Source organism: Mustela lutreola, chromosome 3, assembly GCF_030435805.1.
Source record: "Mustela lutreola isolate mMusLut2 chromosome 3, mMusLut2.pri, whole genome shotgun sequence".
NCBI lineage: Eukaryota > Metazoa > Chordata > Mammalia > Carnivora > Mustelidae > Mustela > Mustela lutreola.
This window is the reverse complement of record NC_081292.1, coordinates 28,830,405-28,846,172: the sequence shown is the minus strand read 5'-3', so window position 1 is coordinate 28,846,172 and position 15,768 is coordinate 28,830,405. Positions and strand designations below refer to the sequence as shown.

At 39.4% G+C, this 15,768-nt stretch overlaps 1 protein-coding gene across 1 annotated transcript in view; it reads left to right on the top strand.

The window, feature by feature from the left end:
• PKHD1L1 (PKHD1 like 1) overlaps positions 1 to 11,363 on the top strand; it is a 162,340-nt gene extending 150,977 nt beyond the window's left edge. Inside the window, exons 74-78 of the mRNA XM_059165766.1 lie at positions 1,709 to 1,866; positions 2,274 to 2,420; positions 2,961 to 3,114; positions 6,825 to 7,067; positions 11,151 to 11,363. Of these exons, the coding sequence (XP_059021749.1) occupies positions 1,709 to 1,866; positions 2,274 to 2,420; positions 2,961 to 3,114; positions 6,825 to 7,067; positions 11,151 to 11,161 (713 nt within the window). The 3' untranslated portion in view covers positions 11,162 to 11,363. The remainder of the gene's footprint in view (positions 1 to 1,708; positions 1,867 to 2,273; positions 2,421 to 2,960; positions 3,115 to 6,824; positions 7,068 to 11,150) is intronic.
• The last annotated feature ends 4,405 nt before the right edge of the window (positions 11,364 to 15,768 follow it).

Sequence of the window (15,768 nt, the reverse complement as noted above, 5' to 3'; positions counted from 1 at the left end):
AAGCAGTTTTATTTTGTTAGATTTATCCCAACAGGTATAAGACAGTCTAAGAACATGGAGATGGGGGCAGTCAGAAGGATAGGCTAATGGCGTATTTTTCAGACATATCCTGGGTTATAGTTTCATGTCTCAATGAAAGTCCTACAACCTGGCACAGAGGGATTTCACAGCAAAATATTGGGCAGTGGCGAGGAAGGTGTGCAGGTGGGAATACGGTGGGCTCTCCACAGCCTTTGTGTGTGTCAGGATACCCAGGTGTTCCCAGCTGTTGTAGAAAGGGGTGCCTGAAGTACTGAGGAGATCGCTGGATAAACAGAGATTGATCGGGAGTAAAAGCTCTTCAGGTTAAGGACTTGGGTTTGTTAAGGTGGCAGTCAGCAGAACTGGATGCCTTCACATGTCAAGTGGTTGGAGAAAATCTGTTAACAGCACAGGCAGGTCAAACATGCCATGTTGCGCCAAAACCCAGTGAGGGCAAGTGGTAGCCGCAGTCCGTGGCTATGAGGCCCCTTTGTACCTGTGACTGGTCACATGAGCCCTCATACCTGGGAAGCCATTTGGAGAAGAATAGAAGGAAGGAGTGGGGCAGAGAAGAATAAGTCTGAAAGACTAATCATTTATCCAGAGGGTCTGAGTCAACCAAGGGGGACGTGTTGAACTGACAGGATTGAAATTCCCTGAGACCATGATTTTCAAAGTGTTATGTGAGATCAACGGCCTCCTCCTTCCTGAGCACCCTGAGCTGCATGGTTTAACCTTAATGGAGGAGACGCAATGCTCAGAATCCTCAAGGCAGGACTCTGGATATAGAAGGTGCTGGATAACTAGGCAGGAACTGTTGTCAAGTTCAGTACAGTACACTGAAAAGATCCTGGAGACAGTCGTTTTTTAAAAGATCACTCAGACTACAATGTATAGAATGGAGAGGAAGAAGGACAGAATGGTTGTAAGAAAACTAGTTTTAAAGCTGTTGTAGTAAATGATGGCTTTGACTAGGATTTAGGCAATGAGGACAGAGAGCTCTAGAAGCTAGTAACTGATTATATGTTGCGGAGGAGAGATGAAACAGAAGGGATCAGGCAAAAGTACCACGATCTGACAAATAAGTATGATGAATAGAGGTGCTACTTCCTAGGTACAGAGCATGGTGGGGCCAGTAAGTGTTAAGAGGGCCTGCCAGGCTAGACAAAGACAAAAGAAACTGCCTGTTGTGTTAAAATTAACTTTGAAAATCATCAACGTCTAGAGCAAGCAACAGTTTGTGTGTAATGTAGTGTTAACTTCAGAACTTACTAATATACCTCGTGTAAATTCGATGATGCTAATTATCCTTACACTCCAAAATTAAAACTCTCTTTTTAGGAAATGGTACATGGTAATAGACTTGCATGATGGTGCTTCACTCCTCAATAAAGGATGGCGTGGGAATGGATTAAATTAAGAGCCGTATATTTTTCCACTATGGTTTATTTCACTTTTCTTGTATCTATTTTATCTACCTTTGGTTTTTCTTTAATTGCAGCTTAGAGTTCTCCATTTTCCTAAGCTCATTCATAGGATTTTGTCATATTGATCTCATGGATGGTGAAAAAGCTACAGAATTCCAGAATGTGGGTGGAGCCATGAAAAAAAGAAAAGAAAAGAAAAGAAAAACTCTCACAATCTTATATTCTTATAAGCCATATGTCATGTTACTATTTCCCCATAGGTGGGATGCAGATGCAGTTATCTGAACTCCAGAAAATCGCTGGGTCTCTTGGAAAAGCTGTAATTTCAGGAAAAACTAGTAGTATCCTTGGATTTAATATCTCTTCCATGTCTATTACCAATCCTATCCCCAGCCCAAGTGATTCTGCCTGGACTAAGGTAAGAAAAAGCAACCAGAAAAATGCATCTTAGCTGTTTAAAACATTGCTGCTTCTGTCTTCTTTTAACTCTTTATAGTTCAATACAATAATTTAAAGGGCATGTCTTCCTAATTAATGCTGGCTCTTCTTTTTATAGGTATAACTAAGATGATAAAATAGTTGATAAAGGGGCCTATCTCTAAAAAAATAACTTATTTGTATAAAATGCGCTTTGCTTTGAGTATTTATAAGAATGCTTCATGAATTTGATCAGAGGGAATATTGCAATAAAACTAACTTCATGTATTGAGTGTATTTTTACACTTATTATTTCATATTACACTTAGCCTCACTAAGATGAATGTGCTCCTCACTGTAATTTATCACATGAAAACCACGTCATCACTCATGACCATTTATTTACAGGTGACCGCCCAACCCGTCGAAAGGTTTGCATTTCCCGTTCATCATGTGGCCTTTGTGTCCTCGCTGTCTGTGATCGCTCAGCCCGTGCCAGCTCAACCAGGACAGCCGTTTTCTCAGCAGCCTTCAGTGAAGGCAGTAGATTCTGATGTGAGTTCTAACTGAAAACGTACACCGAGTGAGGAAATTAAGCTACACATTTTGGAGAGTGAGCCAACTTCAGTAATCATGGTCCACTGACAACTGAGGATGATACTGCCTCTTAAAAGCTGGACTAGGGGTGCCTGGGTGGCTCAGTGGGTTAAAGCCTCTGCCTTCGGCTCAGGTCATGATCCCAGGGTCCTGGGATTGAGCCCCGCATTGGGCTCTCTGCTCCGTGGGGAACCTGCTTCCTCCTCTCTCTGCCTGCCTCTCTGCCTATTTGTGCTCTCTGTCAAATTAATAAATAAATAAATCTTTAAAAGCTGGACTAACACCCATGGCTATACTCTTTCCCTGTTTTGAAAACATTCCTTTTCAATGAACTGGCTCCAGTGCCCACCTGTACTTGTGAACTCCTCGTGCCGGGAAAGAAGCTACTGCGGATTTTAAATTTGCTGCGAGGCGTTGTTTAAAAATGAAGTTTCACGCATCTTGAGAAAACAAAGATGGGAACAGGACACTGAAATTCTGTACTATTCTTTTCTTTAGGGTAATTGTGTATCTGTTGGGATTACTTCACTGACTTTGAAGGCCGTACTAAAGGACTCCAATAATAACCAAATCAGTGGTCTGAGTGGAAATACGACAATTCCGTTTAGCAGCTGTTGGGCCAACTACACAGACCTTACTCTGCTTAGAACAGGTGAGTGTACTATTTTGGATCTTCACATATATATCCATAAATAGGAAAAATTATAATTGACCAAAGCATTTATAATACTCTGGTTAATAAATTAGATAAATTGGAACACTATAGGGGTGCACTTGAGTGGTACAGTTGGTTAAGCCTCTGACTCTTGGTTTTGGCTTGGGTCATGATCTTATGGTCATGAGCTCGAGCCCTGTGTTGGGCTCTGTGCTCAGCAGGGAGTCTGCTTGAGACTCTCTCCCCCTCTCCATTCTTCCCTTCACATTCATGCTCTCTCTCTCTATTCCTCTAAAATGAATAAGTAAATCTTTAAAAAAAAAAAATCTCTAAAAAAATTGGAACACAGATAACATCTAGCTTATAAAAATATATTTTAGATGCAAAACAAAATAGAATTAAAACAAGAAATTAAGGAAATTAAACATAATCTGAGGCTATGCATCAAAATTACATCATGATTCATATTTTTCATTCATTTGTGTACCTTTGTAAATTTTCACTAAATATGCATTACATTTATAATGAAAACAGTTAATATATAGATTTTCAAATTAAAGAAAAGGGAGGTTAAGATAGACTCACATAACTCTAATGCCCCATGCAAGGGTTCAGAGTTGGACTGAAAAGTGGGTTCTAGTCTTTCTGAAAGACAGTGCAAAAGAGAAACATAAGTATTATCATGATTCCACAGTGCCCATCAGGTAAGCAAAGCAGTTGTTGTGGAGACTTCCAACCTGCTCTGAGATCCGAACAGATCTCATAAAATATACTCAATGAATCTGGACGAAGTGACATCTTCAGCAACAGTAAATAGTCATAACTTCCACTGTGATGTTTCTTACATTGTCTTCATACAGGTTGATGGCCTAACTTCAATTGGTAAAAGCCTTTCTACTGAGCCCAAAATAGATAGGTTGTAACGAGTACCTATCGGTGATAGATTATAGAGTTTCTAAAAGAAAAATGGATACACTGCTTGTACCTGAGACAGGCTTCCATTAATCTTTTACCATTAATCTGAACCCATTTAAGACCTTTATTCGACCTAACTTCTGAAAAGTTATATTGGTTCTCCCCACTTCTTACCACCATTCTCTCACACATATATACATACAAAAGTCAAAATAAAAGTAAGAAGAGTAAAAGAAGTAAAAGGAATTCCAACAATAGTCTGATTTTTTTCATATTAACAAATTATCAAATGCTAAAATCATTCCCCTAAATATTTTTTTCCTTATTTTTTGTTTTTTCTTGCTTTGATGGTGCCCTAAACTGCACAAGTTTGGTCTTCCTGCTAGGCAGCAGTTATCTCAAGCTAGTGTTTTATGGGACTCAAATGGCAATGAGTCCAACGTTGTGTTCCCGGACAAGTACTTAGAGTGATCTATGCACTTGCTGGTTAAGGGCAGTGCCAGTTTCATTAAGAGTCAGCCTAAATGAGGCTTTCCAGGAAATGAGGCTCTTAACAAGAACTCTAGGTGAGAAGAAAGTTGCCCACTTCTCCATGCAGGTGGACCCAAAATGTATCCAATGGCAAAGACCCAATCCGGAGACCATGTTCTGCAAACTACCACTTCCAAATAGCAATGTTACAAAATAAACAAGATCACTGGAGTGCTGAGGCAATAGTAATAGGCTTTGGTGTATTATTATGATAACAAAACATCATCTTCCTTTTATAGAGTAAATTTTCCTTCATAGTTCAAAGTTCCCTTAGAGTATCTATCTGACCTGCTATGGCGAACCGTCATTCCTTCTAATCTCTTGCTTGCTTGCTTGCTTGCCCATTGTCTTACTTTCTTACTGTCATCAAATGTAGGGTCTCAGTTCTCTGGCTAGGTATAGTCAAGAAGACTAAATATAGTCATCTCTTCATTATCTTTAGATCAGTTAGCCAGCTGTAGTTGAACAACTATAAAATTGTTATAGCAACAAAGCACATGAGAAAAAATTAACAAAGCATCATTTTTGTAACTCTTTCTAGTAGGTAGCCTCCCCCACCCCATTACTGTACGGGAGAAATCCCCTTGCGGATTAGACTGGAGCCTAACAGTATGGTCCCACACCCTCTTCTACTTATAGCTCAATAAAAAGCAAAGCAAGGGCCACCGGATAGAGGAGGTATGGGCTGTAGTTTCTAACACAGAAAATGAGAATGTGAGAATGAGGTAAGAAAAGGGTAGGAGAAGGAGAAAGTAATAAAGAGCTGAGGCTACCTCTTCCGGCAACCTGGATAAAAATAGTATTACTACTGCATAATCACATTTGGGCCATGTTTACCTAGCATTCTAGATGATCTATAGTGCTTTTGGTACATAACAAACCAGCCCCAAATCTAATGACTCAAACAGCAACCATTTCACTTGCTCACAAAAGTATGGGCCAGGAATTTGGGTAGGGATGGCTTCTGTCTGCTCAATGATGTCTGTGTTTTCAGCTGGATTAGCTTGATTGAAGTTATATCCCCAAAGTTTTGATTCTGGATTTTAGCTATGTTCTTCAGTCCTCCTGCATGGAGTGACATCTCCACAAGGTTCCCTTGGACTTCCTCATAGTACTGCGGGAGAAAAAAAAAAAAAAAAAAAACAACCTAAATTCTTTACAAAGGAAAATCATTAAGAAAAAAATTCACCTGCTTCAAAAATTCAGGTTTTTTTCCAACTGAAAAAAGGAAATACTTAGATATGCCATTGTCATGAATTGTAATGGTGGCAGAAAATTCTGTAGAATAATGACTATCCATTGTGAAACTTACAGAATATATTGCTATTGTTTGTGAAAGCACACCGTGGTCAAGATTTAATTATATTCTATGAGAAAGAAAGAAAGATTGATTTTTTTTAGGCTAACAGAGAGAGGAATGAAAACCTCAGTGTTGTGACAAGGATTGCAAACTCTATGTGGTAACCACTATTGATGAGACAACAGTCCTAGAAAAAATTATATCAAGGAAAAATATATTAGTTATCTCATGTTTAAAACTGTGGGAAGATTTAACCTATGGATTAAAAAGTATTCAGATGAGTTTTTATGTTTCACACTCAAAAATATCTAATAAGTTTCCTCAAACTTGTCTACCTGAAGTAAGAAGAAAGAAAGGGTCACAATCATGCAACAAAAAAATAGCATCTGACTTAAAGGAAATGTGCAAAGTGGTGAAATCACTGAATCAAAGTGGAAGGCATATGGTGTTTGTTGTACTATTCTTTCAACTATTCTGTGTGAAGAGTTAAAACTTTTGAAAGTTTGAAACTTTGAAACTTTTGAAACTTCAAAATCAAAAGTTCGGTATCCATTCCCATCTTTCCCAACTGAGGCTGAGCCTTCTCTGCTCCAAGGTCAAGTATCCAGGGATGGAGCAGAGCCTCAACATCTTCATTCCCCTTCCCTACTGTTCCTCCCTTCAAGCAATCTCTCTCTAGTCCTGGCCACTAAGAAGGCATCCCGAGGGAGCAAGTACTGATGCTAGAGAAAAAAATTCAGCCCAGATTCTGCTTGCCCATAGTGGATGGGCAAATGGAACTCTAACTCTGAGAACGTTTTTCCACTTACATTTATACTTAAACTAATCTCTTTGGGCTCAATTTGCAAAAATACTTCATGACGAATTACATGGTATTTTCCAGTTGATGACAACCCAACAGGGACTGTGTGAAAGCAAATCATAAAAGGAAGTCATATTCTCTGATGGTTTTTCTTCCTAGGAAAAAATTACAAGATTGAATTTATACTGGATGATGTTGTCCGGGTGGAATCCGGGACTCTGAGCCTCGCAGCACAGTCTGTGTCTGGTGGTGGTGGCACCAGTGGCGGCAGCAACAGCGGCAGAGCATCAACTGTGGGCACAGCTGCCCAGATAATGGTTCCAGTGATTAGCTGTCTGCTGGGAAGATTGGTGCTCTTGGAAGTATTTATGGCAACAGTTTTGATTTCAAACATAGATCTAGGTAAGCGTAGTTCATCTTTTCTATAATGTATGCATACTGAGATTCAGTAAGTGTTTACTGAATAGAACCTGAGGGCATGGCCACCATGCATGGTACCACTGGGGCATGGCCTTGGCCATTGAGAAAGGAATCACTTCAATGGTAGAAATAAGATGACTCTACAGGAAATGCCATTTACATTACACAGTGGCACATGAGCATGTAGGGAATGGGAAGGTAATGTTGGGCTCTTCTTCTGTTACAAGGTGTAGAAGCTCAGCTCGAATTGGTTTTAGATGGTAAAGTGACTCTCACTTAACTGAGAAGTCCAGTTGTTGTGTGATTTCTGCTATAGCTAGACCTAAGGACTCACATGATATGATCAAAAACTTGTGTCTCTCTATCTCTTGGCTCCATGCACCTTGGTGGTAGACTCACTTACAGGCAGACTCTTTACTAACCAACCCCCCCTCCCAGACCTCATGGCAGGGATACCACCTGTGTCTTCACATACATTCTACCAGCCCAGCAACTGATGCAGAAAGAGCAAAACTCTTTCTCAACTCCTTCAGCAAAATCGCAAAGCAATATCATTGACCTAGCTTGGTCACATGTCCATTCTCAGGCCAATCCCTGGGCCACCTGTGTTCTAATTAGCCTGGCCTGGCTCACATGGAGGGAGGTTCCTGGAATGGTGGAGATGTGGTTCCACAAAGGGAATCCAAGTCCTAATACCAGAACTGAAGATGGTGACTATTAGGGAGTTTCAAAGGAGGGAGAAGTCCCAGTGGGTGACAATGGTTAGGATCACAGTTGGTGTCACCCATCAGCAGCAGCACTTTATAGACAGGATTATAAAAGGGGAATAAAATGTGAAATGGGAAGGGAAGGTGTTCCACAACAGGGACATGATAGGAGCAAAGCAAAAAGTGGGAGTGAAAAAGAACATCTTCGACTCTCCATGTTCAGCATGGAATTCCTCATCTCTTCCTTCCAAAGGTGTTCCCTTCCTGCTGCCCAATCCTGGTTAGTGCCAGTGTCATCTTTCTTATCTCTTAGGCTGATACTTCTTAGACTTCTCTCTCCCCTTCAAGCTTCACATTCCTTCAGGGTGCTCTGGGGCATCTATCTCCATCCATAATGTCACGTATCTCTTCCTCCTTTAAAGTCTTGCTGTTCCACTTATAACTCTCCTTTTTCACTCCTTGACCTCCTACAGTAGCCTCCTGAATTCCCTGCTTCTTAACTCCTCACTAGCAGCCTTTCTTCCGTATTGTTGTCATACTTACCTTCCTACAGGTTCATGTAGTAATATGTCATGTCAAATCCTTGAAGACTCCTTACTACATGCCAATTACAATCAACCCCAGAGTCCCTGAAACCAGTCTGGAAGACTGCCTCCTGTTCCAGATCATTCCTAGAGAAGATGCCTGCCATCCCACATATTCCCTCCATCTGGGCTTTGCTTTACTCATCAGACCTACTTGTGGCATGCTGCCTGGCCCTGCTCAAAACCTCCGTCCTCCATCAGGTTTCCCTTCTTCCATCCCACTCTGTGATCCATTTAATGCTCCTTTCCCTTGTTCCCAAGTTGTGCTTTGCTTCTACCATTGTTATGGCCTTTTCTGTGGTGTACTTTTATTTAACTTAGACATATTCAAATCTATCTTCTTTACTAAATTGTGAGCACTCAGAAAGTAAGACTACAAGCCATATTTATTATAGATGCTTTCATTGATTTTAACTCTCAAAAGGGAGATAAGTCCTCCCTGCTACTGAGGGGAAATGAGGGGCATTATAGGCAAACAGTAAGAAGCTTTGATTGGCAGATACTCATCAGTTTGCAGCTGATCTAATGGGGAGAAAGATGGGAGAGTTTCTGACAGAATAATGAGATGAAAGCATCACCTAAGAAATACTGGTAAGATTTAAGAAGTTGAAAACAGTTCTGGGTATTGGTTGCACAGCAGTGTGAACATACTTAGCACTACTGAGCTGTCCACTTGAAAAACGATTAAAATTTTATGTTCTATGGATTTCACCCCTCCTAAAAATAAAATTTTAAAAAAATCAGTATTGATCTACATACAACTAATACAGATCTCCAAAACCCAAAAGATGATAAATATCCTAAGTTATAAGACGCCTAGTTAGATTCTTGTATTTGAGTAAAAATCAAAATTAAAAGAAGGATCTAAGAAGAATTTGAGATGGGGTAGCACTTTAAAAGGATACTGAAAAAATTCGAGGAATGAAAGCCAAGACTAAATTTTATTTTATTTATTTATTTTTTTTTAAATATTTATTTATTTATTTATTTGACAGAGAGAGATTGCAAGTAGTCAGGCAGGCAGGCAGAGAGAGAGGAGGAAGCAGGCTCCCTGCTGAGCAGAGAGCCCGATGCGGGACTCGATCCCAGGACCCTGAGATCATGACCTGAGCTGAAGGCAGAGGCTTTAACCCACTGAGCCACCCAGGCACCCCCAAGATAAATTTTAAATTTAAATTTAGGTGAGGTCAGGATGAAGGGACACATGAAGGCTGGTTCTGGGAGTGACAGAACAAACGGGAGAGGTTGGTGTTTCAAGACAGTGATAGAACAGAAAGGAATAATCCTTTCTTTCCACTTAATGGCAGAAGTTAATTAGGAGCCAGGTGTCGAGGGCAAAGCGTGGTTTGAGGAGACTCAGTCCTGGCCTCTCAGGACTGGAAGCTGAACATGGAAGAGTGGGTTTGGAGCTAAGGGACCATAGGTAAATACCAGCCCACAAGTTATTGTACTTTAATGCAAGTTTTCTTATTTTTGGAATTCTAATAAAAGTAAAACTGGTTGTCCATTTTATACCAGCATGACAGGCATTGCTTAAATTTTTTTCAGAAATATTAAAATCTAAGGTGTTAAGTACTGTATCTTTGTGCTTTTTGTATTTTCCCCGTTAAATGTATTGTTTTCTCATTGTATTCACTGACCTTCAGCCTGCTTACTCCTGACAACTTTGGGATTTTATAAAGTTCAGGAAATTCTATTTTCAAGTCATTAGTAAATGCTGTTGTTTCTGGCATTTTCTTTAGGGCTTTTTTCCCAGATAGAAAAGTCAATCAACATCTTCTCCTTTTCTCCTAAATAATCTATCATTCTTCAATTAAAACATAAGGTGATTTAAAAAGAAAAAAACAAACATACGGTGATTTAAATACCATTGTCTTAGTCCATTTGGGCCGCTGTCACAAAATACCACCAACTGAGCGGCTCATCAGCAACAGAAATTTATTTCCCTCAGTTCTGAAGGCTGGAAGTCTGAGATCAGGGGGCCATGACCGTCAGGTGAGGGCCGACTTCCAGGTCACAGACTGTGTCTTCACAGGGTGGAAGGCCTAGGGAGCTCTGTGTGTCTCTTTTGTAGGAGCACTAACCCCATCATGAGGACTCCAGCCTCAGGACAGAAGCACCCCCCAAAGGCACCACCTCCAAACCATCTCATTGGGTGTTAGGTTTTCAACATAGGAATTTTTTTTTTTTTAAGATTTTATTTGACAGAGAGAGAGAGAGAGAGAGACAGCCAGAGACGGAAACACAAGCAGGGAGGAGTGGGAGAGGGAGATGCAGGCTCCCCCGCTAATCAGGGAGCCCAATGGGGGTCTCTATCCCAGGACCCCGGGATCATGACTTGAACTAAAGGCAGACTCTTAACTGACTGAGCCACTCAGGTGCCCCTCAACATAGGAATTTGGGGGGAAAGCATTCACACCATACTAACTATTAATGAAATGCAATGCTGGGATTTTTATAGCTTTGCATTTTGAATTAAGAATATTTTATTTGTAAGATGGCCACAAAGTTCCAGTAAATAAAATGACAACTTGAATGTGAAATTTACAAAGCTTAAGCACCACTATTCTCTCTCCCCAGTTCTACAAAAAGAGAGCATTACTGATTCTAAAAGTACTCTGGTAAACTCTGAAATACTAATTTTTAAATAGTACTTTTGCCTGATTAATCATACCATGAAATATTAGAAGCATTAAATGAATGAAACCTATTTTAAACCACACTGGATGTTACTACCACTTAAAAATGAAACTTTTGTTATTTTCATTTTTCAGGATACAACTGAAGTGCTGTCCTGGAGAACAGGCTGAAAACTTTTAAAGATATAAGAGCTGCTTTTTATGAACTATTTTGTTGCAGAAGACAAAGTCTATAGCATTTTCAAGAAAATAAGCTAAACATATTTTTGTAATATAGAAAATGTACTAATTAGCTTTAATCACAAAAATCAGATTTCTTCAAAATATAAATTTCCTTTTGATTCCTTACATTTGTATGTTCTTATTTCATTAAAAAAAAATTTAAGAAGTCTTTGATGTGGAAGCTGAAATGCCACCTCCAAGTTGTTGTACCTACAAATCTTAGAGTCCTTTATTTATATTGTTGAAAGAGCTTATCTAGTTTGGACTTACCCACTCCTAGATCAGATTGGAAGCGTTTTGAATTTGTGTACGGACTGACTTCCTCTATCCATTCATGAAACCAATTTCCAGTGATCTAAGCCATTCTGATTTCCAAGGATTTTGGAGAAAGAGACTGTTTTAGATCTCTTCCAGACTAAGTTGCTGATTTTAAGATCCATAGTAAGCTCAGAAATTCTAGATTGCCTTGCATTTCTGAGCCTACCAAACCCTGGCCATTCTTCTAAGAAAAGTTTTTGTTGTTGCCTCTGGAGCAACCTTTGGAACAAGGCCAAACTTTCTCTGCTTACCCTCATTTCCATTCAAAACTGCCTCCACTAAGAGTGTGACTTCGCTTAACCCCATGTTATAGCATAAGAAATACCTATTTTCAGGAGAGTACTAAGGGAATGGAAGAAAATAAATAAAATAAGGGAATGCAAGAAAAGTCACAATTCCAAAGCTCTCATTTTGTAAAAATTGCACTTTTTACTCAGAAAATCCTAAAGGAGACTGCTTAAATTTGTGGAAGAACTCTCAGTAAAGGCATTGTAGTCATATCCATAGCAAGAAAGTACCTGGTTCCTTCCAGCAAGTAACACTAAGGAAGCACTTGGAAATGGCCAAAAAAATTCAACAAAGCCCAGACCTTTCTCTTCTGTATGGCATTTCCTAGTATATTCACCCCCACATTATTGTTAATCTTGCTTAAGAAAAATTATAAACATTTATTGGGTAGCAAATCCAAATATCTTTGTATATATATTTGGTATTTTCTTCAATCAAAGAAACATTTAGTATTTACTAGATACCAGGCATTCTAGTGAGAAGACTACATGGCATAAGATGCTGTCTCTACTTTCTAACAGTTCCTAAGGTAATTGGGGAAGTAGTGGTGGAAAAGGTCACATTGATACAATATGGTATGTGCGGGCCATACACAGAGGGTACTCAAGGGGCCCTTGGCTGATAAGAGGCGTCATCCTGAGAAGATCCATGATGGCCAGCTTCCAAAGATGAAGCCTGAGATGAGTGTTAGGAATAAAGCATGAGATGAGCCAAGGAGGAGAATCCTGGCAGAAGGTATGGTGGCAGGAATTAAGGCTGGAACACCAGTACATAGTGGGTTTCTTGAAGGCAGGCATTCCCTTTTTCATCATTTCTTCCTGCCATCTTTTTTTTTTTTTTTCCTTAAAGATTTTACTAGACAGAGAGAGAAAGTACCAGCAGTGGGAGCAGCAGTGGAAGAGGGAGAAGCAGGCTCCATGCTAAGCAGGGAGCCCTGATACAGGGCTTGATCCCAGGACCCTGAGATCATGACCTGAGCCAAAGGCAGACGCTTACCCAACCAGCCAGGCGCCCCTTTCCTGCCATCTAACAAAACATCTAGCACTAGTAGTGGACCCTGATACACTGGCGAACAAATGAAGCATGGAGTATGGGGAAATCAGCCACAGTCTGATATTCCTGGAGCCCCAGTGTGACCTAAGGCACGAGGCAGGCTGGCAGGAGAGACGCAGTCTTCTATGCCATGCCATCAGAGGGGCTTGAATTCATTCTGTAGGTCCCAGGCATGCAGTGTTACTAAATGACGTATCTCCTTGTTTCATAAGATGCTTGAGGTAAGCAAAATTTGAAAAGAACACAAGAACAGGGAATTAATCCTTCCCATGCAGGGAGGTGGGCGGGGACAATACTAGGGTAAGAAAATAGTATCAAATACCATGTGCATCTTTGACGTTATTTTACCTATATCCTCCCAAACAGAAATGCTTCAACCTTGATCTGAATCCGTTATGTATTCAATTTGGGAAACCTATTTGAAGCAGATGGGAAGCCACATGTTTCTTCTGCATTCGTCAGTGTGCATTTTCAGCCTCTTCAGCCTGGCACCAGCTGCCAAGAAGTGTTCAACCTCTGATGAAAGAAACATTTCTATGTTTCTTTAGTAGCTACAGACACAGTGTGTAAGATTAAAAAGAAAAGGACCTGCCATAGGGGTTATAGTAGATGCTTGAATACCTGGGGACAATCTGACAATCTATAACCCTCTTGGCATCTTACTTACAGGTCCTACTACGCTATGTGAGTTATGATCAGATTATTCTAAAATTAGAAAACTCCATATTAAAAAAAAAAAAAAACTCTCTTTCAGAAATTCTGTTCACCCATGACAAGCTGATTTCATTAGAGAAGTTCCTTTGGGTTAAGGGTTGTGTATGCCTTTGACTTCTCTAACATGCTTCACACACACTGTGCCCGTGGTAAGTGCGGAAGAAATGGTTTCATTAAACAAATGAATAAACTGCACGAAGAAACTTTTCCTCTACCAGATTTCTGAGATAAAAAAGTCCTTCCAAAATATTATAGAAATTATACTTTATCCTAACTTACTGCCTTAACTTTTCAAATAACAAGTGTATAAAATTCACATCCAGTTAGACAACATGCGTTATGGTTGCTATGGTAATGGGCTCAGAGCCTGTGAGCAGAAAAAAATGATTCTTTTTGGGCAGGATATTTATGAATGTGTCTGGTTACATGGCAAGAGTATTTTCCTTTGGCTTTTCTTTAGAGTAATTTATATATTCAGGCAGATGATCCTTTATGTATATAAGTTCTCCCTAGGAAGAGAGAAAGTAAATATGTTAAGCTTTTTATACTGAAAATATCAAGTATGGTTATAACATGGATTTAATTCTCACTTGTAAAGGATTTAACTTCAGATAAAAACCACACAAAGAAATATATATTTCATGGTGAGGAGGTAAGTAAAGAAATATACAGTATATACAGACAAAAGTTTCTAACCAGAACTGTTGGCATGTCTGATATTTTAAAGGGCCAGAGGTGGTCACAGGGGGATTCAGGAACAGCAGTTTGAAATTAAGAGATTAAAAGCGAGACACATGATCACCGAAGTGAATTTGAATTAATGGACAACAGCAAATCTCCGTTTTGAACAGGACATTTATTGTGAAGAAGCTTTAAAAATACTTATATTAATCATACAGCAGACAAACCATAAGTGACTCTTAATCTCACAAAACAAACTGAGGGTTGCTGGGGGGAGGGGGGTTGGGAAAAGGGGGGTGGGATTATGGACATTGGGGAGGGTATGTGCTTTGGTGAGTGCTGTGAAGTGTGTAAACCTGGTGATTCACAGACCTGTACCCCTGGGGATAAAAATATATGTTTATAAAAAATAAAAAATTAATTTAAAAAAAATCATACAGCAAAGTACCAAGCTGACTCAGAGGAAGGAAAAAATAAAATACAAAAGTTAAGAGATCATTATGAGAATTCTGGTGTGCTAAAATAATGGACATGGAAAAGAAAGAATGGACAGAACTTGGCAACAGACCCCATTATGAGCAACATGTCCCATAAGAAATGAGGAAAAGCACGGAGAGGGTAGGGTTGTGGGTGCTTTCCTTGTAACAGCTATTTTTTTCACCCTCTGTCTTTAAAATCAAAGAGACAAAGGAGGTAGGGGATGTACTCAGAGCAAAACTGTAAAAACTCTTCTTTCCCCTTTTTTATGTGTAACTAACAAAACGTGTCTATTTCTGGTTGCTGGTGACAGAAAATTCTCTCCTGTTTTCCTGGAAGCTCTATTCCCCGCTGTGAGCAGAAAGAACATTCTACTGCACTTGAAGATGATAAAACTTCCATTGATCTGCTTTGTTTCCAACACATTTCCATATACATTATGCCACCTTGTAAAATAATCCTATAAGGAAGGAATTTTTAATCTAATTTTGTAGATGAGAAAATTAAGGCTCAAACGTGTTCAAGCTATAGCTATTGCTCATGTTATGCTGAATGAACTGGGCTTTGTTGGTTTAGCGTTGTTTCATTTTTAAGTTTTCAATTCATGTACAAGACAGATCATGTTATACATATGACAAGCTGTTACTTGTGTGAATCTCAATACATTTACCCTTAGAAATAATAAATGGCCCTACATTGCCAGATCTGCTCAGATCAAGTCTACTTAACTCATAATACAGCTGAACTATATCATAGCTCTAATACCAATGTGGCCAAGAGGTATTACACGGTTGCACCTCACTCCAGAAACACACAAGTGAAGAATTCATGATATCTTTTCATTTGAAGCCATTTCTGATAAAGGTCATGAATTATTTTTCTCTATTCCTATCTAGGCCTCTTCTAGAGGTTAACTTAGTTAACTCTAAATTGTTCCTAAACCTTGGATCTTCTTGTGTTTAGCAATAAAAATCATTATAAAGATACACTGTACTAATAT